Source organism: Mastigoproctus giganteus, chromosome 7 (assembly GCF_048544385.1).
Source record: "Mastigoproctus giganteus isolate SK-2022 chromosome 7, ASM4854438v1, whole genome shotgun sequence".
Lineage (NCBI taxonomy): Eukaryota > Metazoa > Arthropoda > Arachnida > Uropygi > Thelyphonidae > Mastigoproctus > Mastigoproctus giganteus.
This window is the reverse complement of record NC_143581.1, coordinates 118,762,174-118,788,592: the sequence shown is the minus strand read 5'-3', so window position 1 is coordinate 118,788,592 and position 26,419 is coordinate 118,762,174. Positions and strand designations below refer to the sequence as shown.

General features: G+C 38.7%; 1 protein-coding gene across 1 annotated transcript in view; it reads left to right on the top strand.

Annotated features, from left to right (window-relative positions):
- LOC150083166 (FERRY endosomal RAB5 effector complex subunit 3-like) overlaps positions 1-26,419 on the top strand; it is a 1,535,539-nt gene that overhangs the window by 1,048,721 nt on the left and 460,399 nt on the right. The window contains exon 17 of the mRNA XM_090378412.1: positions 16,373-16,549. Coding sequence (XP_090234538.1) covers positions 16,373-16,549 — 177 coding nt within the window. The remainder of the gene's footprint in view (positions 1-16,372; positions 16,550-26,419) is intronic.

Sequence of the window (26,419 nt, the reverse complement as noted above, 5' to 3'; positions counted from 1 at the left end):
TTCAGTCTAAACTTCCTTCAAGTCACCTCTGTTTGCAACAAATTCAAATAAATTTAATGCAGCTTCATACAAACAAGCAAAAAATAATCTTCTCTTGGATTCCTGGACTTTCTGGAATCACAGGCAATAAAAAAGCAGAAGTTTCTGACAAGAATGCGAGTCTCATAACATCAGAAATCCAGATACTTTACACAGATTACAAATACTTTATACAATGTACCAGAAGGAAAAAATGGCTGTCCATTTGGCTGGAGAACAAACCCAATAATTTGTTCCAGATTGAAAACAATCACAAGTAGTGGTTATCAAACCCCAGAGGGAATAGGAAGGAAGAAGTTGTACTTTCTAGATTGCGGATTGGGTACACCCACCTAACTCACAATTACCTACTCTCACCGGATGATCCTCCACTATGCACCACTGCCAAACTCAACTCACAGTAAAACATCTGCCGACCGGGCTAGCCGAGTGGGTAAAGTACCTGCCCGGCAACCCAAAGGTCGCGGGTTCGATTCCCGCCTCGGGCTTGGATCAAAGTACTGCAAAAATCTTGGGAGGTGCAATATGGCCACAGAAGCCGATGCGCCAACAACTACCAAATCAAAAAAAAAAAAAAAAAAAAAAAGTAAAACATCTTATCCTTGATTGCCCATTATACTTGAGAGAATGACAAGTAGCTTTCCCCTCACATCTATTTTCCTCTAATCAACTTTATTGGAGACTGACCAGATATAAATGATCTTTTTACCTTCCTGAGAACAATAAACAAATACCATCTAATCTAAATCCACCTGTTTATCAAGCATGTACCAGGTAATATTGTAATAGGTGCATTATGGCCTTAGTAGCCCTTTGCACCAAAAAATCAAACAAACAACAACAACCTATTCCATTGGAAAAAAAATGGCGCCATCAAGTGTGCAGCCATGCATTTGTGAACTCCATTGGAAAAGTAATAAGAAGTGTTATATGTTAAAATTTTCTATTGCCAACGATGTCAGGGGAAAGCACATAGGACTCTGTATACTCAGGTGACTTTTTGCCAAAAACTGTTTATGTTTAAAGGAATTAGGAACGATTTAAAATTTTGTATGTAATGTATTTTTTAAATGATAATGCGAATAGGAAATCTTGGACATTAGCATCCCAAGAAGCATTATAGCCTATTGTGAGGCTTGCAGAGCAAAATTGTGACAGTAAAGTAATATTAAATATCATACTAGATACATATATAGCACTTCTTCAAAATGTATAATTATTCGTGTCTCAATTCTGTAAATTGCCTCCCCTCCTCATCGCTACATCAATCACTCACATCGCTGTAACAATAGAGATGCCATATTGGCTGCCATCTTGGTATTGATCTTGTTGCGAGGTGAAATACATGGTTATTTCATGATACCTTGAGGTTTTGAAAGCTGAATTTTGTATATATGGTAATCTCACCTGTAGATAAGCACCCAAGAGTTAACAAGTGCATTTAATGTGCCCAAACATGTTATACCTCGATATCATGTACCATGCGGTGGAAACTCTTACCAGGTTCCGAAAAAATTGAGAAAAAAACGGAAATTGGTAGCCCCACGATCCAGGTAGCAGAAATGAAAACTAAACATACGACCTAAAGAGGGATCTCCCCCCTATTAAATATATCTTGAACAAGAACCTTGTTCTAAAAATCTCCGGATATTAAAGTGACTCTCTTCAGGTTCATTCAGCATTACTTTTGTGTTCTTCCACTCCCCCTCCACACTGCATAGATTTACCCTGGGGGAACTGAATTTCTGTCCCTGTGCATTTCAACAACAAATTGAGATCACCATCATATTTTGCACTCACAATAACCCCAAGAGAAACTAGTCTGGTCTCTCTAGGGTCATGGCGTTTCCGTAGCCAGGTGGGAAGGAGCGGCAGTGCTTAGCACATGCTTCTTGATTAGACCGGGGTTCGAGCCCGTCACCACCAAATACGGAGGATGCGGAAAGGTCAGGGAATGACCACTGCATATTCCCGGAGCAATATGGCCTTAGTTGCCAATGCTCCTAAAAACCAAATAACAAGAACAACAACATCTAGGGTCATACTTTAGGTTGTGTGCTTTCCTCCTCACGTTACCAGTCAGCCCAAAGTTCACCAGGCTGTAACTCCACACATGTTCAGGCTATGGACTTGTGGCATGCCTCATTCTTCACCATTTTGATAGCCCCATCAAGCTATCCACATCACTCTCATTAATCCGGAGAGACTCGATTTTCCAACTTCTAGATGAAACTGCAGAAAAATCAGGCCTTGCTAAGCAACCAATGCAGCAAGACACCCCTCCAAGCGTTGAATGCACTGGGAAACCAGAGGTCACAAAACCTACCCCTGCTCTGAAAAGGAAAAATAAGAGATTAACAATGAATCTGACAGGGAAACTAGAAGCCAGCAGGAAAGTAGACATCCATGAAATCCCATGCTCTCAAACTGACCCTGGTGAAGAAACCAACGGCAAGGAATCTGAACCACTGGACCCCACCCTCCCAGAAGGGAACGTTATGGATAAAACACTGATACTTAGAACAGCCTTAGAAGACCTATTAAAAGAATCTAGTAGTAGAATCGCATCTGTGCTACAAGAAAAAATAGTCACAATTTGGTCCAAACTGGAGACTATACTCTACCAGACCAATGTAGAATGTGAGCGGTCTAAGGCACAACTTGAAGCCTTTGAAGAAAGTGGGTCAAAACAAATGCCACAGCGGGTTCCCACTTATGCTGAAACACTGAGGAGATCACAAGCAGTCGCAGTGGCTCAAAGAGCAACCTAGGAGGCAACCCCTCTTGAAGACACCAAGATCCAGGCACCACCACCAAACCTGGTGGTGGTGGTGCTCAAACCTATTGAGGAGGACAGCGTCCACACCAGCAAAGACCTCAAAACCAAAGTAATGAAGGAGCTTAAGGAAGAATTCAAGACCACAAAAATAAAATCTATAAGGAAAACCCAAAATGTCGAGCTAATCATAGAAACAGACACAAGCGAAGACGTGCAAGCAGTCCTGTCGAACCAGAAGACAACCATCCTCGGGCTCTCTGTGGAGCCACCAAGGAGAAAAGGCCCCATCATTATCTTTGACTTCGACAAAGAGGTAACACCAAACCAGTTGACCATAGAGATAATAGCAAGAAATCTAAAGGATATGGCTCTACAGCTGCGAGAACAGAATCTAGTGCAACCCAAACACACAACCAAACCAAAAACTGGGACAAATAAAAACTGGATCATAGAATTGGCTCCTGCTGCTTGGCAGATCCTCAAGAATCAAACTAGATTGTACATAGAATGTAGGTTCAGTCACACTACCCACACATGCGCCCAGATCACTTGTGGCCACTGCTCAGAGAAAGGCCATGACTTTAATAGCTGCCCCAACAAGGAACAGTACCCAGTATGTGCAAATTGCAAGTCACTTAAATTGGAACACACTACTCCATCAGGGACCCAAATTTTTTCCAACTTACCTTAGAGCTAAGCGTTCATTCCAAATGAGGATAAATTATGGATAAACGCTACAAAAGATACAACACCGCCAAGATACCCATATTCCAGCAAAATGTGCAGCGGGCCAGAGCAGTGGTTGACCAACTGCGAGCAAAAGCAGAGGTTGAAAATTCAGATACAGGTGACCCCCGCTTAATGCTGATAATTCATTCCAGAAAAACAAAACGCTAAGTGAATCAGCGCTAAGTGAGCATTGTATTCCGATAATGTAACATATGTATTTGTGAGTCATGGTCTATACCACTGCAACTCACAAATAATATAAACGGTAGTGAAAAGATGCCAGATGTTGGTAAAAATATTTAATATTAAAATCTGTACATATAAAATATTCTCTGTTAACATACGTATATAATTATGTGGTAACTACATTACATATCAAAATTAAACTTAAAATCACGAATATATTGTTGTTTGTTTTTTAGGAGCATAGCAACTAAGGCCATATTTCTCTGGGGATATGTGGTCTTTCCCTGACCTTTCCGCATCCTCCGTATTTGGTGGTCACGGGCTCGAACCCTGGTCTAATCAAGAAGCGTGTGCTACGCACTGCTGCTCTTGCCCACCTGGCTACGGAGGCGCCATGAATCTATTAATTCAATGGCCCTGGGCTGTCGAGTTTTCGTATTTTTGGTCAATTTTGGGTTGTACTTTGGCCTTTTTCCTAGTAAAGTAAAAGGGATTTTACTTTAAAATCCCTCGCAGCCTTACCACTCAACAGTAAAGTCAAGTGATCCTTCGCCACTTTGAAGCCTGGCACGTTTTTTTACTTCTTTCGATATGAAACTTCTTTTGGGCATTCATTTCCAAAAAGATCTGTTTCATCTGTTAAAAACTTGTCGGAAATTATAGCACCTCTCTTCATAATTTTAAGAAGTTATTTTTCGAAAGTTTTGGTTCCTTCTTGATCTGCACTTACGGCTTCTTCCAGAATTTTTTAAATTCTGGAGGAAGCCGTATAAATTTTTTTTGATTTTAAGGGATTAAAATCCCTTAAAATCAAAAAAAAGTGCATCCAGTTGATATAGATGGACAGTGCACTGTTGAGTCAATTTGGCGTGACATAAGCACTGCAAAAGCAAAAATACGAGTAGGAGTGTGTTATAGGCCTAATGACTCGAATGAGTACAATGAACAATTGTACAGAAAAATAGAGGGGGCCAGTAAATCCGAATGGCTTATAATGGGGGATTTTAACTTCCCAGATATTGACTGGAACTTGTGGATTGGTCACTCGCACATTAGTAAGACTTTTGTGGATTTATTGGATGATTGTTTTCTACAGCAGCATGTTTGAGAGGCAACCAGAGAGGGAAATACTCTTGATCTGGTTATCAGAAGTGATCATTCGTGTATTAAGAATTTGCAGATAAAGGAACCACTAGGTTACAGTGATCACAGTGTACTGATGTGGGATTTACTTAAAGGTATAATTACCATTAGGGGTAAAGGAAAGGGTTTTTGCTTCCGTAAAGGTGAGTACAGTGGTCTCAGACAGTTTTTAAATTCTGTACAGTGGGATCAACTGACGATGTTACCAACAGCAAGTTCTAAGTGGAAAGCATTCACGGAATTAATCGTGGAAGCTACTAAAAGTTTCATACCTATTAAGAAATATTGTTCAAGGTTTAGGCCTAAATGGTTGTCAAATGAACTAATGAGACTCGTGGCAGAGAAGAAAAATGCATGGGATGCATATTAATTATCAGGCGACACAGAAGCCTATAGAAGATATAAGCTAGTTTGTAATCCAGTCACAAAGGAGGTTAGGCAGGTTACGAGAAAATTTTTTGCAAAGAATGCAAAGAAAAACAGCAAGGATTTCTTTACTTATATAAACTCTAGAAGGAAAGGGACGAATCTGATTGAAGAAGAACTCTTTATTGCATACAATGATTGGTCCATTTGATATCTGTGGTTCGACTGTTGTTGATGATCCTGCTCAGATAGCAAACAAACTGAATGAGTATTTTGCATCTACATTCACACATGAGGAGTTATTAAGGATTGAAAATGCCAGAAGGTTATCAACTTTTAGTAGAGTGCTTACTGATTTTGTAATAACTGAGAGCAAAGTGGAGAAGAAATCGTTGAAGTTAAACATAAGAAAGGCAGATGGGATGGATGGGATCTCTCCAGTTATATTAAAGGAGGCGTGAAAGGAAGTAAGCAAACCCTTAGCCATAATTATGAGAGCATCCTTGGACTCAGCGGAGGATCCCACGAACTGGAGATGTGCAAATGTATCCCCCAACTCACAAAGGGAGATTGAAGGGTGACATGAGTAATTACAGACCAGTTAGTTTAATTTCTGTTCCGGGTAAAATAATGTAGTCACTGGTTAAAGATGCATTGCAGGATCATCTAGATAAGACGGCAGCAATAATTCAGACACAGCATGGATTTGTTAAGGGAAAGTCTTGTCTGACAAATTTTATTGGTTATTATGATGTGGTTACAAAGGAACTGGATGCAAAAAATAATTTTGATATCTTATACTTGGATTTCAGGAAAGCTTTTGACACTGTTGCGCATGGAAGACTACTGTACAAATTGGAGCAGAATGGTATTAAGGGTAAGTTGTTACAATGGATAAAAGGATGGTTGAGTGGGAGAAGACAGTGGGTGGTAATCAATGGGTGCTGCTCTTCATGGACTAATGATATTAGTGGAGTTCCACAGGGTTCAGTGTTGGGTCCACTGTTGTTTTGTTTATTAATCAGTGATATTGATGAAGGTATATCAGGCTATGTGTTGAAGTTTGCAGACGATATAGAGGTTGGCAGAGTTGTTAATGACAGTAATGGCAGTGTGCTATAGCAACAGAATCTAGAAAATTTGGGTAGATGGGCTGAGAAATAGCAACTGAAGTTTAACCTTGACAAATGCAAAGTACTGCATGTAGATAGATGTAACCCCAGAGGAACGAACCACCGGTGTGGTACTACACTTAAGGTGGTAGAAAATGAACAAGACCCAGGAGTAATTGTGCAGTCAGATACGAAGTTTTCTGAACAATGCAAACAGTCAGCCAGGGCAGGTTATGGGGATTTTGTCAATGATATATAGGAATTTTTCTAGCAGGGAAAAGAAGGTGATTGTTCCTCTGTATAAGGCAATGGTCAGGCAATGCCTTGAGTACTGCATACAGGTCTGGAGGCCTCATTTTAGGAAGGATGTAGATTTTCTTGAGCATGTACCGAGAAGGGTATGGTGAGGGAAATGAAGGAATCCTCTTACCAAGAGAGGCTTAAGTTCTGCAAACTGCAGTGGCTGGAGACTAAGCACCTGTGAGGTGATCTGATTGAGGTGTAAAAGGCCATGAATGGGTTGAGCACACTGAATTCTTATGGGATTCTTCCACTTGTTCAGATTACGAACCTAAGGGGCATAAATTCAAATTGAGAAAGACATGTAGAATAGATGTGTGGAAATTTGCCTTTAGCCAGCGGTGCTTCCTAATTCATTTCACAAATATACATGGTCTCAATTCTAATCTCAACGATGTCCATTTCCACTTGCAGTCTGCCAAACCCCATGTACTTATTCTGACAGAATCTCAGTTATCGGTTGATTCAACTACTGCTCATCTCAGATGCCCAAATTATTCGCTGTATGATTCCTTTCGCCTCAAAGGTGGTACTTGTGCATATGTCCGTTCTGATATTCCCTGTCAGAGACTTGGCAATTTGGAATCTCCTCTCTTTGATCTTCTCTGACTTAAAATCTCTCTACCTCATTGTGTCAAATTCATCTGTTGTCTCTACCGTTCTCCCAACTCCACTAATCACTTGGAGCTCTTTGACTTCCTCTCTTTGCAACTTGACTTTCTCCAGTCCAACTTTCCTAACAGTGAGGTAATTTTCCTTGGTGATTTTAACGTTCACAACTCCAGCTGGCTTCCGTTTTCTAGTCACACCGACCCAGCAGGTCGAGATGCTGAGGCTTTTGCAATTACTAATGACCTAGCACAGATTGTTCATTTACCTACAAGAATACCAGACAATACTAATCATACAGCCAATGCGTTTGATCTTTTTTGCACAAACAACCCTTCTAAGTAAACGGTTGAAGTTAGAGGTCCTTTAGGCACTTCAGATCACAACTTGGTGATTGTCTCTTCTCCAATGGAACCTTTATCTCATGGCTATTCCCAACCTCGTGTTGTTTGGCATTACAAGAATGCAAAATGGGATGACCTGCAAGACTTTGTTTCTTCTTTTCCTTGGTCTGATTACTGTTTCAAAACTTTGATGTCAACGTTTGCTCAGATCGTGTCAGTGAAATTATTCTTGCAGGAATGGAATCCTTTATCCCACTTTAAAATCTCGTCCTTTATCTAAACCTTGGTTTTCCAATAAATGTGCTAAGGCTGTCCAAGAGAAGAATGTTGCATATCGTAATTGGCTTGTTTCTAATTCTTCAGTTTCATTTTCTGCCTACACCAAAGCTCGCAACAATTGTAAAGCAGTTATTAATCAGTCCAAACTAGAGTTTGAACAGGCTAAGAGTAGAAAACTTGCTTCTTGCCCTAACAGTAGCCGAGCATTCTGGTCTCTTGCCAAAGCTATTGGCCGCAACTTTTGCCCATCTCTGCTCCCACCTCTGTCCAAACCAGATGGTTCTGTTGTCACTTCAGCCAAGGATAAAGCTGACCTACTAGCATCCCATTTTTCTTCCAGCTCATGTATTAATGATCTTGGTAAAACACCTCCCACCATTCCCAACACGCCCCATTCAATGCCTCCTGTGGTCTCTCGTCAAAAGGATATCAGAAGGATCTTGATGAATCTTGATGCTAAGAAAGCTCCATGTCCTGATGGTATTTTCCACTTGTTCTCAAAACCTGTGCTTCTGAACTTACTCTATTCTTTGTCGCCTCTTTTCACTTTCTTATTCGAAAGGTGTTTTTTCTTCTGCTTGGAAATTTGCTCATATCCAGCCAGTTCCTAAAAAGGGTGACAAATCCCTCCCATCCAATTATCGTCCTATTGCAATTACTTCTGCTCTTTCTAAAGTAATGGAGAAATCAATTAACCGCCAACTCTTAAACTACCTAGAAACCTTCCGTCTGATCAACGATCGCCAGTATGGATTCCGTCAGTGTCGATCCACTGGTGATATTCTGGCTTATGTTACCCATTTATGGACTAATTCAATGGAAAGGTTCGGTGAAACACAAGTAGTTGCTCTTGACATCTCAAAGGCCTTTTATCGTATTTGGCATAAAGGTCTTCTAAACAAGCTTCCATCTTATGGTTTGCCAACTGTTTTTAGTAATTGGTTATCCAGTTTTCTCTCTGATCGCTCAATGAGGGTGGCCGGTGTCCCCCAAGGTACAGTTCTTTCCCCCACTCTTTCCCTCTTGTATATCTATGACCTTCTTCCATTGACTGGAAATCCTATCCATAGTTTTGCCGATGATAGCACATTGCTTTCAACTTTCCATTTTGAGAAACCTTGTCCTGCCCAATCAGCTTCAACTTATCGAAAATCTGCTACCAATTCCTTAAATGCCGATCTTCAGGTAATTCTCCAATGGGGCAAAGACAACTTAGTTGATTTCAACCCTTCTAAAACTCAGTCTTGTCTTATATCTCGCTAAAAGGATACTTCTGCTCCTATGCTTATCTTTAGTGACACTCCGATTTCTAGGCAAAATGATATATCTCTTTTGGGGATTACCCTGACTTCTAAATCTCTCTTGGCACAAGCACATTACAAATATTGCTTCCTCTGCTTCTAAAAAACTTGGTTTTCTCTTTCGTTCTCGGCGTTGCATTTCTTCCAAACAGCTGCTCACTCTGTATAAATCGCAAATCCGCCCTGCCATGGAATATTGTGTCTACATCTGGGGTGGTGCCCCCAAAACCTCTCTCAGGCTTCTTGATTCCATTCAGAAGAGGGCAGTTAGGTTAATTAATGATTCATCTCTAACAGAGTCTCTCCACTTGCTTTGTCATAGACACACTGTTTCTGCTGCATGCCTCTTCGCCGACCGGGCTAGCCGAGTGGGTAAAGTACCTGCCCGGCAAGCCAAAGGTCACGGGTTCGATTCCCGCCTCGGGCTTGGATCAAAGTACTGCAAAAACCTTGGGAGGTGCAATATGGCCACAGAAGCCGATGCGCCAACAACTACCAAATCAGTCAATCAATCAATCAATCAATCAATCAAGCATGCCTCTTCTATAGATACTTCCATGGGCACTGTTCTTCTGAATTGGCTTCTATAAATCCCGCTCTCTCTCTTTCAAAACAGTCTGAACACATGCCGCCACCAGCCAGCATCCATTTACTGGCCAACTTCAAACCCAGAGAACCAACTTTTCATCTTCCTCATTTATTCATTGAACTGTCTTTTTCTGGAACAACCTTCCTTCATACATATTTCCTGAAAATTACAATCTACAGAAGTTCAAGTCTAATGCCAACAAATATCTTCTTTCGTCTTCTCAACCTCCAACCGAAGCACGGTACTAAGTACTATAGGTTCTAATATCTTTCGTGTTTGGGGTTCACATAAAAAAAAAAAAAAAAAACTTCCATTTGTTCTGGAACTTGATAGGTTAAATAAATTTAGGGAGGAACTAGACAAACATTTAGAGGGAATGGTTGTGTTAATTTTTTTTCTCTGAGCTGTTTAAGCTCATACGCTTGCTTTATTGCATCAAATGCCACTAATACTACTACTACTTTTTCTTATAGTAGTCACATCTTTAAGCAAATCCCACATTAGTACAATATGATCAGTGCCACCTAGAGGTTCCTTTATCCACGGATTCTTAATGCATGAAGAATCACTACTTATAATCAAATCAAGCGTATTACTCCCTCTAGTTGCTTCCCGAACATGCTGCTGTACAAAACAATCATCCAATAAATCCACAAAAGCCTTGCTAGTGTGCGAGTGACCAATCCACAAGTTCCAGTCACTATCTGGGAAATTAAAATCTTCCCATTATAAGACAATCTGATTTACTGGCCCACTCTATTTCTGCTATATTATTTATAATCTTATGATTATAAATAATATAGCAGAAACTGTTTCCCATATTTTATCATAAATCCATTAATTTTATAATGTTTCATTTTTCTTCTGTGCCACGAATCTCATTAATTCATATGACCTCGATTTGGGCCTAAACCTAGAGCAGTATTTGTTAGTTGGAACAAAATGTCTAGTAGCTTAAAAAATTATTCCTTGAATGCTCCCATTTAGGGTTTGATGTTGATAACATCATATTTGGTGCCACAGTATAGAAAACCCTTCCCTTTACCCCTGATGGTAGTTACATCTTTAAGTAAATCCCACATCAGTAGGGGTTTCTTTATCTGTAAATTCTTAATGCATAAATAATCACTGCTGTTAATCCGATCAAGAGTGTTATTTCCTCTTGATGCCTCTCTAACATGCTACTGTAGGAAACAATCATCCAATAAATCCACAAAAGCCTTGCTAGTGTGTGTGTGTGTGTGTGTGTGTGTGTGTGTGTGTGTGTGTGTGTGTGTGTGTGTGTGTGTGTGTGTGTGAGAGAGAGAGAGAGAGAGAGAGAGAGAGAGTGAGTGACCAACCCACAAATTTCAGTCTGTATCTGGGAAGTTAAAATCCCCAATTATAAGACACTCTGATTTTCTGGCCCACTCTTTATCTCTGTATAATTGTTCATTGTACTCAACAGAGTCATTAGGCCTATAACAATCTCCTACCCTCATTTTTACTTTCCCATTACTTACGTCACACCAAGTTGACTCAACATTGCACTGTCTATCTATGTCAACTGGATGCTCTTCCTTAGATTTTATGTGTTTCTTAACTAATAGCATAACCTCTCCTCCCTTCCTATCCTGTCTAATCTTTCTGTAAATATTGTACTCTAACAATTCCAGTTCCCTTATATCTCAGTAGCACGACGTCTCTGATATCCAAACAATATCCGCCTTGGTTGTCTTAACCAGTACTTCGAATTCATCAAATTTATTTACTATACTCCTAGGTATACATGCAAGTATAAATGCACCTGTTCTTACTCTTAGTTACTCTAACACAGCCCGTGTATTTACTTGTTTCATGACCCCCAGCGGTTCCTGAAATCCCCAACTTTCCAGGCAGCTGCTCATTCCAATAGAAGCAGTGCAAGAATCATTTCCACCTCTGCCTGTACCTACCGTTCATCCATTAATCTGTAAATACACTAGCAATGTTCCGATCCACCCAACACTGCTTCGATAGCATATGCAGATATTCTTGCACCCCTTCTATTTAAGTGTATCTCCTCCCTCTAGAAGCAATCTCTCTTGTTAACAAGCACAGAACACGCTGACAAAAATTCTACACCATGAGCCCTGCGCAGTCTCTCCAGGGCTGAATTGATTGGCAAGGCTCTCATCATATACTCTCTCCTATCATGTCTGGGCAGGATTGGAGACACTTTCAAATTTAACCCTAACTTGTGAGTATTTTTCATCACTGACCTGTACTTGCTTAGTAGATCTGCAGATCTCTTTTTGTGCCTTTTTTGCTTTTAATATGGAGTGCTTCACAGTAAATCTTGAATGGAAAGTGTCGAGTCAGTAGGGTCATTGTTGTGATGTAAGTACCAATTGCTGAATTACACTTATTTGGCTGTTTGGTTTTAACAGTTTTATGCATTCCCCATTAAACTGTTTTGTAGCATTCCTGTTTATTGCGGGACAAATTCCTAATGAAAAGTTCCCTATAATTCAAAAGCGTGATAAAAATGATCTTCTCCTTTGATTGAAATTGTCTCATAGAATTATATTTTAGAATTATAGTTATGATCACTTTTATATCTTGTGAATATTAAGATAGTTTATTTAGTTAATAATTAAATTGCTATACATCAAGGTGACATTTTGGGAATTTTGCTGATACCCATCATCAGACTATTAGCTGTTGTCAATCCTCTGTTTGCCAAATGTTGTGATCCCTACTGTGTATTCTGCCAACTATGTGAAATTGTCTCATTTTTTTGGGCTTTGAATAAGAAGAAGAAGAAGAAGAAGACAGTCTTTCCATTGAGAGGTCTGGTCCTTTGTTTTCAGGTTTCAGCCATACAGCCGTGATCGATGCCTACTAATAATGAAAGAAAGAATGTGTGGGTCAGCAGTAGCATGTTAATGATAATTCTGACATGCGAGAATGTGAGGCACAAACTTGACTGAAATGCATCACATTCCCAAATCTTGTGTTAAATTTGATTAACATTTCTCTTAATGAACACCAGTTTCTTTAATAACTTCATGGTTAGTTAAATGTCAGTCACTCACGATCAGATCATGAACATGAGCAGTTGAATCTGTGAAGTTGAAGAGCAGCCAGTGCAAGATGAACAAGTGGCCTACTTTCCACTTTATTAATTGCTGAAGAATCTTCAAATGTCACATGGCATTTTCTCTGAAGCTCTTTTTAACATTTTATGGATTCCTGTTGCACTTTTCCATAATTGGAAACAAACTTTTATTCAGATTTGCTTCTCAGTAAAATCACTTATTTCAAAATGTGACAAGATACACAAAACAAATTATAGGTAACCCTTGTATAACGTGGAGGTTAGGTTCCAGAAATATCATGTGTTATAGAAATCGCGTTATATGAGGTTCAGGTGTCATACAAAATGTAGGGGTATGTTCCATAGTGTTTTTTTAATTATAAAAACAACAATGATATTCAACAAAAACATTTTATTCATTCAAGAATTCACGTAACTAACTATTTAACAAATACATAGCATAAAATTATGAAAATTAGGAATTGTACATAAATTTCATTGCACATAATGCATAAATTTCAAAATTAAAGAAATGGATATTTTAATCGTCATCACTGTCTTCAGAAAAAAATATTTTGTAGATATTCTTTATTTACGAGTGGCTTGATGTCGTTATCACTTGAAATCTCTTCGACATCATTTGTATACCTCACTGGGTACTTCAGCTGGTTTTCTTATCAAAAAGTCGGTAATAAGACCTTGCTTTCCATTATGCTGAAATTTTTTATTAAGTTTATAATTTGGAGCTAAACAACTGTCCAATTGTCTTTTGAATTTTTCCGAGCGCCCTGTTGAGGGATCATTACCCATAAAATAACTTCCCAACTTTTGTGCCAAATTTAATCCTTCTGCTAATTTCTTTACTGAACTCTTTAATGGACTCAGCACAATCAGAATCTTCAGTAGAACTTTTCTCACCATTTGTATTTGGTTTGCCGTCTTCTATTAATTGAACCAATTCCTCTTCATTTAAATCTGTTTCTTCATCAATTAATTCATGAATTTCATTTTCAAATCGGAAAATCCCTCACCACCACAAATGTGTGCCAGGTTTGTTATACAACTTAGTTCAGTATCCACAGGAGGTACGAAATTTTGATTAAGGACAACACCAGGGCACATTTTTTTCCAGCAACCTTTCAGTGTAGAGGGTTTTAACCCCTTTACACATAGAGAAATAATTTTTACACAATTAAATATTGAAAACTCTTTCCACACTTGAGGCAGTCTCGTGTTTGGATTAGATTCCATTTTTTCCAAAATTAATTTGATTTGAATGTTTGATGAATATAATAGTCTTTAAATGTTGAAATTATCCCTTGATCAAGGGGTTGAATAAGTGACGTTGTATTAGACGGCAAATAAATTATTTTAATATTCAGATGGGTTACATTTTTTGAGTGCCCTGGTGCGTTATCTAAAATTAGTAAAATTTTAAAGTGGATATTCTTTTTCTTTGTGTATCTTTCTATATCAGGCACAAAACAGTTAAAAAAACCAATTTTTAAATATGCTAGCTGTAAGCCATGACTTTTTGTTGGCTCTCCAATAAACAGGGAGGGTGGACTTGTCAATTGCTTTCGTAGCACGAGGATTTAAAGATCAGTTAATTAACATTGGTTTTTGTCATGTAATTACCTAATGCATTACTACAAAACAGTAGAGAATTCTGTCTTTTGAAACTTTTAATCCTGAATTAGAATTCTGTCTTTTGAAACTTTTTTCATTTTTCGATATATAAGTGCGTTTTGGCATTTTTTTTCCCGTTTAACCCAAATTTGTCTGCATTGAATACCTGGTCTGCACTATCTTCTTCAATGATTTTTAAAAGTTCTTCTGGGAATTTTCGGGCAGCATCTACGTCTGCTGGTGCTGATTCTCCTTGGAGCTGAAGGTTATGCAAAGAAAATCGCTTTTTAAAATTTTTGAACCAGCCCTTACTGGCACAAAATTCATGCTGAAAGCTTTCTTCTGAAAAATCTTGTTCAAGTTCTTTTAAATATTGATAAATTTTGAGGGCTTTTTGTTTCCACTCAAAGGCATTTTCTTGTGAGGGCAATCTTCAATCCAAACCATTAGAGATTTCTCCATTTTTCCCATAAAATATCACGTACATGAGCAACGCGCTTTGCACTTATTGTTGACCCAGCAATAACACTATATCTGATTTTCTGCTCATTTTGTTTGATTGTATGAATAGTTGATTAATTTAAATTCAAAGTCCTTGCAACAAATACTTGTTTTTCTCCATTTTTCAGCCGATCCAAGATTTTAATTTTTTTCTTCGAGAAAAATGAATTTTCTTTTCAATTGTTGGTTTTTTTCCTTCTCTTGCAGTTTTGGTGGCCATTACTATAAAAAATAAATTTTTTATTTGTCAAAGGGTATTCTCCAAATAAATTCACTATTTATAACTACTTACACAACAATTAACTCTTTATAAGGTAAAAAAATTGGCACTAAAAAAAAAAATATGTATGAATGTACTTGGGTGTTTCCCCTTATATAAATTCGGTTCTGGCAACTACACTCGTTATATGAGCCGACACAAATTTAATGAACATAAAGTTTGATTTTTAAGTTGCGTGGTAAAAGTATGTGAAAAAAAGCGATACAACAATTTGTAGATCGCGTTATATCGAAACCATGACCGTGTCATAGAGGAGTAGCCACAATTTATGAACTGCGTTATACCGAAACCGTGTTGTATAAGTACTGCGTTATACTAGGGTTACCTGTATATCCAAAGTGTGCTAATTCATACTGACTGCAGATAAATAGATGGGCGAAGGTAAAGAAAGCCAACACAAGAACCACAGGAAACTTTTAGCAGTCAAATGCGTTTCCCAGTACCGCAGTTTCTCCCTGCATTCTCGCTAAACAGATGGTGCATGTTATCGGTAATGCCAGTAGAAGTTGATAACGATGCATTGATTAGTTTTTTCTCATTATTAAAAGCAGATTATTGAAGTTCATGAGTGTAATGCCTTCGTGGCTGAAATTTACTTAGGGTACAGCCTCCAGACTGCCTTAGTCTTAGGGTGTTTATACTTCATATCGGGTTAAAACAGCAGGTAGGGGGGGATAAACACCCTAAGACTGAGGCCTCCTGGAGGGTATACCCATAAGTAAATTTCAGCCCACTCATGAACTCCGATAATCATTTCAGGTGGATTTGCCTTTATAGCAATGTATATAACTTTATTCCTAAATGCTAGCAAATAGTTGGCAGGCTAAAACTGAACCTGCAAAACTTCAAAGGAAATCCAAGGTTATCAATATGTCTAAATTTTATTCTGTGTATATTATATGAGTGCTGATTAACATCTAAGAAAAACTATATTAAACATGCAAAATTTAAATCACCATTTTAAATTTGAATGGCTCTCATACTGATATATATGAGAGTATTTTGAAAACTTTTATAACTGGTATCTTAAAGATTACAAAAAAAAAAAAAATCTTAAGAAATTTTAAGAATTTTTTTTGTACTTTTCCTAATATGGTTTTTTTGTGTAAATATTGTTTGATTTTTCAGCCTTCTGTTTGGAAATCTCTTTGTGTACTTTGAATTTCAAGGGAAACCGCATATAGATAAACAAACAAGGATAACTGTATTTAGTGTTTTGCTTGGCATTTGCTGTATTGGATTAATATTGATTTTTTTCTTGCGCCATGACAGAAATAAAACTTCGGATTCATATTCAGATAAAAGGTGAGGCAATTTTTTTTTTATATCTTTAAAAATAATTTTTTATCTTACAAAATTACATATTTGCATTAGCATTAGTTGAGGCATATGATGCAAGAAAGCAAGCTTATACAGTATCAGCCAAAAAAAAAAAAAATAAATAAATAAATAAAATAATCCTTCCCATTTCACCCATCCAGTCACTCCAAATGTTTGTCCAGTTCAGCCTTAAATTTATTTAAGCTATCAACTTCTACAACAACAGATGAAAGTCTATTTTGGCAATCAACTACCCGCTGGATAAAAGCAAATTGCCGCACATCTATCCTACAACTGTCTTTCCTCAGTTTGAATCTATGCCCCCTCACGTTCTTAATCTCAGCAAGCGAAAGTATACCATCAGCATTGAGCTACTCAAACCATTCAAGACCTTATACGCCTCAATCAGTCACCTCGCAGGTACCTAGTCTTCAGATGCCGCAACTTGCAGAACTTAAGCTTTTCTTCGTAAGTGCCCCCTTTTTTTCCTCTCACCAGTCTTGTTGTCCTCTACTCCTTCTAGGAACTCTATATCTTTCCTAAAATGAGGCCTCTAGACTTGTACACAATACTCAAGGTGTGGCCTGACCATTCCTTTATACAAAGGGATAATCACCTCCTTGTCTCTGCTAGCAAAATTCCTATATGTCATGGACAAAACTCCATGACCTGCTCTGACAACCCATCTGCACTGCTCAGAGAACTTTATATATGAACACAATTATCCCCATGTCTTTTTCATTCTCCACCTCCCTGAGTGTAGTACCATACAGTTGGTACATTTGGGCTACTGCTACCCATATGCAGTACTTTACATTTGTCAATATTAAACTTCAGTTAACACTTGTCAGCCTATCTGCCTAACTTTTCTAGATCCTGTTGCAGTAGCATACTGTCTTTATTGTCATTAAAAACCCTGCCAACCTTTGTATCATCTGCAAACTTGGACATTTTATTACTTAGTATATCATCTGTAAACTTGGACATTTTATTACTTAGTATATCATCTGTAAACTTGGACATTTTATTACTTAGTATATCATCTGTAAACTTGGACATTTTATTACTTAGTATATCATCTGTAAACTTGGACATTTTATTACTTAGTATCTTACTTAGTATATTACTTAGGAGAGGTTATGATTGTATCGGTAATTACTTAGTATTGGTAAGGGTATCCAATCCACGTGTTTTACAAGTTTTACAGCTCTGGCGAATGCCACGTTTTTAGCTATATTTAGCCGCTTTATTGACTTAATTGTTATATTAAATTATTTTCTATAAGTAGCTTGCAGACCTAGTCAAGATCCTTTTTTTTTATTCTGAAATTAGATAGCGAGATTTTGGAAGTTAATTAATACTTAGTGTCTGTAGATTTACCGTTCGTAACTTGTCGCTATTGTTATACGATACGTTATATCCCGTACTAGATAGCGTTAACTTAATATATTATCAATTAATCAGTAAAATTTATTAATCTTGTTAAACTTCATTGTCAATTAAATTGTATTTTTTTAATTAAATACATATAAAGACTTAGATTTTACAAACGTAACATTATTAATTAATACATAACTCGATATGGAAGTTATATAAAGAAACTCGGAGATAATATGCGATACTGGAAAAAAAAAAAAAAAAAAAATATATATATATATATATATATATTTATAATTATTGATAAAAAAGTAAAGAAAGAAAGTTAAAACGACAATAACTGTAACTAATATGTAAATAATATTTATGAGTCAATGCAGTTGCAAGCAATCATGCAATACACCCATAATGTCTGTAATATTAAGGATAATATAAAGAACCATTAGAATAAGCAAATCAATCCAATAATAATAATAATACCATCAGGGACCTAAGAAAATGCAAAAAAAAAAAAAAAAAATTATCGCTTTTTACTGACAATCTAGATGACTTCAACTGGGGCCAACCACCCAGAATGAAGGCAAAAAACGACAAGAGGTTCTCTGTTTCTGTGATGATCAATATATCTTGTAATGTCTTTAAACTGTCCTACACTCTTTATTTTTATTTCTCCGAAATTATTAGGGCAATCCGAGGACGTAGGAGAAACTATTTCTTATCTATACCACTATTTTTCGCCTTTGTGGAGTTCAGGTTCTATTATTCCTACTCCTTTAGTTTTTCTTCTTACTATCTGCATGTTTCTCTATGCGTTAATTTAATTATTTATTTTTACTGTATCCATCACATAGGGGGCACTACATATTATTTTGACGACTATTACATTATGTCCTAGATACAGTCAATATGTAGTATGTATTATATATTTAATCTTATTTTAATCATTAAATTACATTCTCTGTCGGGTGAACGATGATTAATATATGCTTACATTTATATTTTACTTATATTTCTTACCTTTGATTCTAATATTTCTAAATTTTCATAACTTTTATTATCATCTTTTGATTTATTTATATTCGATTTACATTTGGCTTATACTTGTTTATATTTGGTTTAGATTTAAATTACTTAGCATATATTGATCATCACAGAAACAGAGAACCTCTTGTCGTTTTTTGCCTTCATTCTGGGTGGTTGGCCTCAGTTAAAGTCATCTAGATTGTCGGTAAAAAGCGATATATTTTTTTTTTTTTTTTTTTTTTGCGTTTTCTTAGGTCCCTGATGGTATTATTATTGGATTGATTTGCTTATTCTAATGGTTCTTTATATTATCCTTAATATATATATATATATATATATATAGATAGATAGATATATAGTGCTATGACTGCATTGGGGAAGCAATAACCTCAGAGTAACGTATCAACTCTGTGGTAATATACTGACTCTGGTAGAAAATGAAAAGGGCCTGGGGGTAATTGTACAGTCAGATATGAAGTTTTCTGATCAGTGCAGAAAGTCTGCAAGAGTAGCTCTTGCCAATGATACACAGGAATAAGGAGATAATTATCCCTTTGTATAATGGATAATCACCCCTTATAAATGGTCAGAACACACCTCGAGTACAGGTCTGGAGGCCTCATTTTAAGAAGGATCTAGAGCTGCTGGAACGAGTACAGAGAAGGGCAACAAGATTAGTGAATGGAACAAAGGGTTGCTCTTACGAAGAAAGGCTTAAGTTTTGCAAATTACTGTGTCTGGAGACTAGGCACCTGCAAGGTGATCTGATTGAGGTGTATAAAGCCTTGAATGGTTTGAGCATGCTCAATGTGGATGGGATTCTTCCTCTTGCCCAGAATAATTGCCTGAGAGAGCATAAATACAAATTGAGAAAAGATGGTTGTAGGATAGATGTGCGGAAGTTTGCCTTTAGCCAGCGGGTGGTTGATTGGTGGAACAAACTTCCATCTGTCATTGTAGAAGTTGATAGCTTAAATAGATCCAAGCATTTGGAGTGAGGGGATAAGTGAAATAAGGTTTTTTTTTTTTTTTTGCTGATGCTATATAAGCTTGCTTTCTTGCATCATGTACCTTTGCTAATGCTAATCATCTAATAAATCCACAGTCTTGCTCGCATATGTGTGAGTGACCAGTCCACAATTTCCAATCAATATCTGGAAAGTTAAATCTCCCCTGTGGTGCCGCCATAGCCAGGTGGGCAGGAGCAGCAGTGCATAGCACACGCTTCTTGATTAGACCGGGGTTCGAGCCCATGACCACCAAATACGGAGGATGCGGAAAGGTCAGGGTATGACCAACTCATATCCCCGGAGCAACGTGACCTTAGTTGCTAATGCTCTTAAAAAAAAAAAAAAACCAAATAACAACAATAATAAATCTCCCCTATAGGAAATTCTGATTTACTGACCCACTTTATATCTTTGTATAGTTGTTTGTTATACTTGTCACCATAATTAGGCATGTAGCACTCTCCTACTCTGAGTTTTCCCAGTGCTTTTGTCATCACACCAAACTTACTCAGCATTGCACTGCATTAGATTTAATATGCATCTTAACATGAACCCCCTTTGTCCCCTATTTGAAAAAGCGCGCATGCGCATATAGTGTGTGGCAGCCTGCGAATGAGCTCCGATTAATGTTAATAATTTGTGCAGTTAATATTTTGATTTGATTTTTGAGAAAGATGTACTAAAGAATTCCTCTGGTGATGATCTGTCCGGTAATGATGCCAAATCGCCTGCATCTTCCTCAGGTAATGTTTTATTATATATGATTTTTTGGCTGTTTGTATCAATATGATACAGTACTTCCAATGCCCGACTAAAGAACACAAGCAGTTAGCTATTGACAACCAGTGTTTCGACGACTGTGAGTGCTCCCACTTCTTGGTATCTAGGTCATTTCCCCCGGCTGTTTCAAGACTGCACCTAAATAAACTAGGGTTCTCTGCTACCACAAACAACTTGCCTAATCCCTTTATAGCAATTTTCAGAAAGTGTTCTGCTTTGCCTTCGGTTCCTCCCTGGTAGAGTAACTACTAAAATCATTATTGTCGCTTTCTGTCATACTGCAATGGCGTCCAGGAACACGAGAAATCAACTAAAGACGACTACTGTCATTTGCAGCCGCTGCAACAAGCAAGTCAGTGAAACGGTCTCATGTAAATTATGTTCCGCCTTGCTTTGCGAATTATGTTGGGGCCTAAAATCCCTACATAAACTAAATGCCCTGCATCGCAAGAATTTCATGTGTCGTCCTTTCAAGAACAACCAGCCAAAAAAATATAGGTCCTGTGAACAGTTTACCATTTGCACAGATAAACAACTTGGTGAAGCGATCGCAGTCCCTTTAGCAGTTGATAATGATACATCAACAACCTCCATCACCTTAGCTGCTGACACATTTCATCCAACTGACTGCTTCCCAGATATAAGGACCGGATCCGTGGAATGGCTTATTTCCCATTGTGATATCAATAATACCACATGTTTGGTTGACCATGATGATGAAGACTCTAGCTTCTCTAACCTAATGGAAGCGAAGGATAAGTCCCACCATCGCAGTGTCGCCACTATAGCAACTCAAACAGAAGATTTCACCAGTATCCCACATGTACAGCCAACAATGCATGCGGATCTCCAAAGAAGGAACTCCCCACCTTCTATCACATTTAGTAATGTGTCTACACAAACTAATTTTTCGCTTGCTGAATCTTTGTCTCCTAGCCCCTCCACATGCCTCTTCAAGAACCGTAAATCACTTGAAATTATAATAACATCGATCCTCGAAGACATGAAACATCGCATGCTCTGCACTACTAATAACTATGTATCCTCCATAGCTGATAACCTTTCTCAAGACCTAAGTTTGTGTAGATGTAATGATGGTGGTCCAGCTATTAAATGCGCTACGACACAGACCTGGCGCCTCCGTAGCCAGGTGGGCAGGAGCAGCAGTGCGTAGCACACGCTTCTTGATTAGACCGGGGTTCGAGCCCGTGACCACCAAATACGGAGAATGCGGAAAGGTCAGGGAATAACCACTGCATATCCCCGGAGCAATATGGCCTTAGTTGCTAATGCTCCTAAAAACTCAACAACAACAACGATACAGACCTTCGCTACTAACTAATCAGGCTCACAATAACCTATCCGACAGTACTACTGTTTAGAATTCAGGCCAAACACTAAATTGCCCTGAGATCCAGATAGCAGAAGAACTTCCCTGTCAGGAAAACCAGACTAGAAACACTGCCAGTCCTACGGAAGAATCAGCTAACCCAGATAAACTAGTGTTTATCTGGGTTAGCTGATTCTTCCGTAGTTTATCTGGGTTAGCTGATTAGTGTCCCACTCCACAAATCACAGAAGCCATCTACTAAATTGCAATGGAAACCAAACCCTGAAATTATCATCGAGCCTTACTCGTACCCAAGCTGGGTGTATCAACTTACAATGCCGAAGAAACCCGAAATCCACAATTGCCGCCCCTCACTGCTAACATTGCAACCATTCTGGCGGAAGTTGTAGCTGCATTTCCTCCATTTGTGGCCCAGAGTTACTGCAGTAAGCCTCACCACACTGAAGTGGCTAAATTGGGAACCCCAAATGTACTAAAGAGAAGACGATCATTTAAATTGGGCACCTCGACCACCTCCAGCTGCAGGCGATGCATCCACCAACTGTCCATCTTCGACGAAGTCTATTCGTTTTCTGACTGGCCCCAAATACAACTCCAGATGATATCAAATCATACATAATGCATGAGCTGCACCTTAACATGTCCATCACACTTCTTAAGAAAGCACCCATCCATACATCGTTCAAAGTTGAGTGCGATGCACAGCATTCAGCTCCATATCAACGACTGCTCTTTGGCTGTCTGGATCACTACTCAGGCCATACTATGAACCCAAATCCAATATCACCCCATGTCCAGTCATAGCTAATCTGCTTTCCCACCAAGACAACTCCCAAGCGTGACTCCATGATAGACATTCCTATTCTCAGAAGCCGCAAATCCAGGAATGATGAACCCTATACATATCCTGATGACAAAACCTCTGATCAATCTCTGCAATACCACAGCTCCAATGAAATCCACCCTCAGCTGATACCAACTATTATAACCAACCGTGCTTAAAAGCCAACAAAGAAAAAAAATCCTGTCCTCAAATCAGCACTCCTGGAAGGTCTTGTGTCACCTTACACTCAAGATTTTTTATGAAAATGTTCGCAGTATCCAGAATAAGCTTGAGACACTTGAGCAGATACTCCTGTCCCAAATGGCTGATGTCATCTGCATGTCTGAAACCTGGCTGGAACCACAACAAGAATCAATTGCCTCGGCCCAAGCTACCGGTTATAAATCTTTCTTCACCTCCCAATCTCACACCTGCGTATTGCTATTATCATAAATGCCAGCAGACTTGAGTTTGTACATGTAGTCTCCAGCAAATCCAATCTGTTTGAAGCATTGATTGTAATAATGAATATCAACTCCTGTTTATTAGATTTTGGTGCAATATATATACCCCCAACACCCGATGCTCACACAATCAATGATATTGTGTCCTGGCTAATAAATACACTCCACACATCTGCCATCCACCTCATTTGCGGAGATTTTAACTTACCACAAAGTCTCCAAAATCTTCATGAGTCACTTATGGCTAAGATTGCACCTAGTGGCCTCAGGATCATTAATGAAGGCCCAACTTCATTAATGATCCTGATTGCCTCTCATATTATCGTCTTGTCCCTGTAGCGTTTACATTAAACCTGAAACCCACTTTGAATCCGATCATGAACCCATCATAGGCCTATTGCAGCTCCCAATGCCCAACTTTAATGTCTCAAACAACATGAAAAGGAAGATCATCATCTCTCCCACCTTCCTACAATCGAACAGATGCCTTGATGCAGCAAGATTAATTCCCTGGGGAGTTCTTGAATCAGGAGACCCAGAACTGGCTCTAGACATATTAACTAGATGGTTGCACACTGTTACCATGTTCTCAGCAGCTTAACAGGTCGCTATCTCTGCTAAAACTAATGCTTAGTGGTCTTTGGAGCTAAATTACAGTTTCAAGTGCAAACAGTCCCTCCATAAACAATGGAAACAGTCTGGTACTACATATGACCGAATTCAGTACTCCAAAGCTAGAGCACTATTTAACAGACTGAAGTCTCAATCCATTAAAAAATATACTGACAAGACTTTATCCAAAGGCAAAGTGCCATACTCTATCCGTAACTCTGAACCAGATTCCAACTTCAATCCAGTTGAATGGATCAACTATGTAGCGAGATTCCAAGACAACACCACACAACCATATGATTACCAACCAGACCTCATTTCTGGTCTAGATGATGAGCTGTTTTCCATTCAAATCGATCGACAGCAGTTCCTTCAAGCCATCAACTCACTGCATCTGTCATTCACTGCTGGTGTGGGTAAAGTCCCAAATTTTATTGTAAAGTAAAGTGCCTCAGTCCATATATCCTTGATCCTCTGCTTTATTTGTTCAACTCCATCCTCTCTCATAGAGTGTTTCCTGCGTCCTGGAGCAAATACGCTCTTGCCTCACTACCTAAAGTTCAACTACCAAGCCAGCCGAAGCACTATAGACCGATATCCACTGCATCCACGCTCCTAAAGCTACTGGAAAAAGTCCTTCTTCTGCATATGACATGCCATCTTCTTCCACAACCACCAAAGCAACTCCATTATATTCTCTCTAATAAATCAACTGTCTCCAACCTTCTGGCAGTCCAAACGGCAATTCTAAATGCATTTGAGGCCAGATCAGAAATGGCGGTTGTTTATGGCGATACTGAAGCTGCTTTTGATAGCCTCAACATCACAGCCCTTCTGAATCTCCTAACCAATTTCTTCCGGATAAAAGGTAACATTTTCGCTTTTCTGCACTCACTCCTCTGGAATAGAACAGTGTACCTCACTCATCGCAACCTCTTCTATACCCAATTCATCAATGCAGGTGTGCCGCAAGGTGGCGTTTTATCGGAGCTACTTTTTACTGCCCTTCTTATTCCGTTTGTGTGTAACAGAGATGATGTTATTACCTACGCCGATGATGTAAAGTTCCTAACCGAAATACCACCATCACCGACAGAGGAGTGATCACCTCAGAAATCTGTAATGAGATCACAGCTTTCTCAAGCCATCTCAACCATTTTGGTCTTAAACTGAACCCCCAAAAATCCATTATTATGGTTTTCTCTTTGAAGAAATGTCCCACATTCATACAACCCTCACTGGAGGGTGCAATTATTCCAAGTGTAACTAAACACAAAGATCTCGGTGTAACCTTCGACCCAAATCTTAGGTTCAACTGTCACATCGAATATGTTCTTCGCAAGATCAGCCAAATGCGCTGGATCACCCGTCAACATCTTCACAACACAGATGCAAGAACTGCAATCAGTTATCTGCAAACCGTTGTGTATCCTACCTTTTTGTATGCCTCTGAAATATGGGCCTCCGTGGTACCTTCTCTCACGAAGCTCATCCTTGCCAGCCTATATTGGATACTGAAGTGGGCAACCCGCAAACATTGACCCCCCCCCAACAGAGGACCACCAGCATGGCCGGCCAACTTCAAATCCCACGGCTGCCTCAAATAATCTGCATGAGGAGAACTGTGACCACTATCAAAATGCTGGTTGGCAAGATCAGCTCCCCTGACTTCTGGAATATATGTCAGTGGCATGTTCCACTACCTTCCCTCAGAGCCACCCCCTCTTCTCCAGCTACAGTGGAACAGGCTGAAGATCAGTGACAGATTTCTACCCGGCCAAGTACTTCCTACTATACAAGCCCCGCTAATGATCGGAGTAGACCTCCAGAAATTCGCTTTGGATTGCAATTACAGGCGCTCATTGGCTGAACTTGTTCCGCTTTTGTTTGGCCCCTGATGTTGACTCAAACCGATATCTCCACCTGCTATCTGTATGAGGCACAGAACGGCACGTCGCAGGTACATCGACGAACTGTTTCACAAGAAAATGTGAAACCATATACTGAACAACTTAATGCACGCATGTGAAATATTCTGACTTCTGTGAATATTCTGAAAAATGTGCCTTGTACATACGAACGTGTACATACTTTGGTGTACTGTCTGCCTCAGAACTATGTATATACTCATATCTATAGAATGGTTAATGCCACGTTTTTAAGTTAATTTCATGTTATGTTATCTTTCTGGTATATTGTACATATTTTTATATCACCCCATAAAATTGTCAAGTCCCTGGCCTCTTGGCTGTGGCGGGCATATATTGTATCTTTACTGTACAATAAAGATTTCTTCTTCTTCTCTGTCCTTTCTGCACACATTGTATTCCCCACATTTATATTCTGCATCCCTTAGGTCTGGTAGACACCAGGTCTCTGATATGCCCATATTGTTTGCATTTGATGTCTTCATAT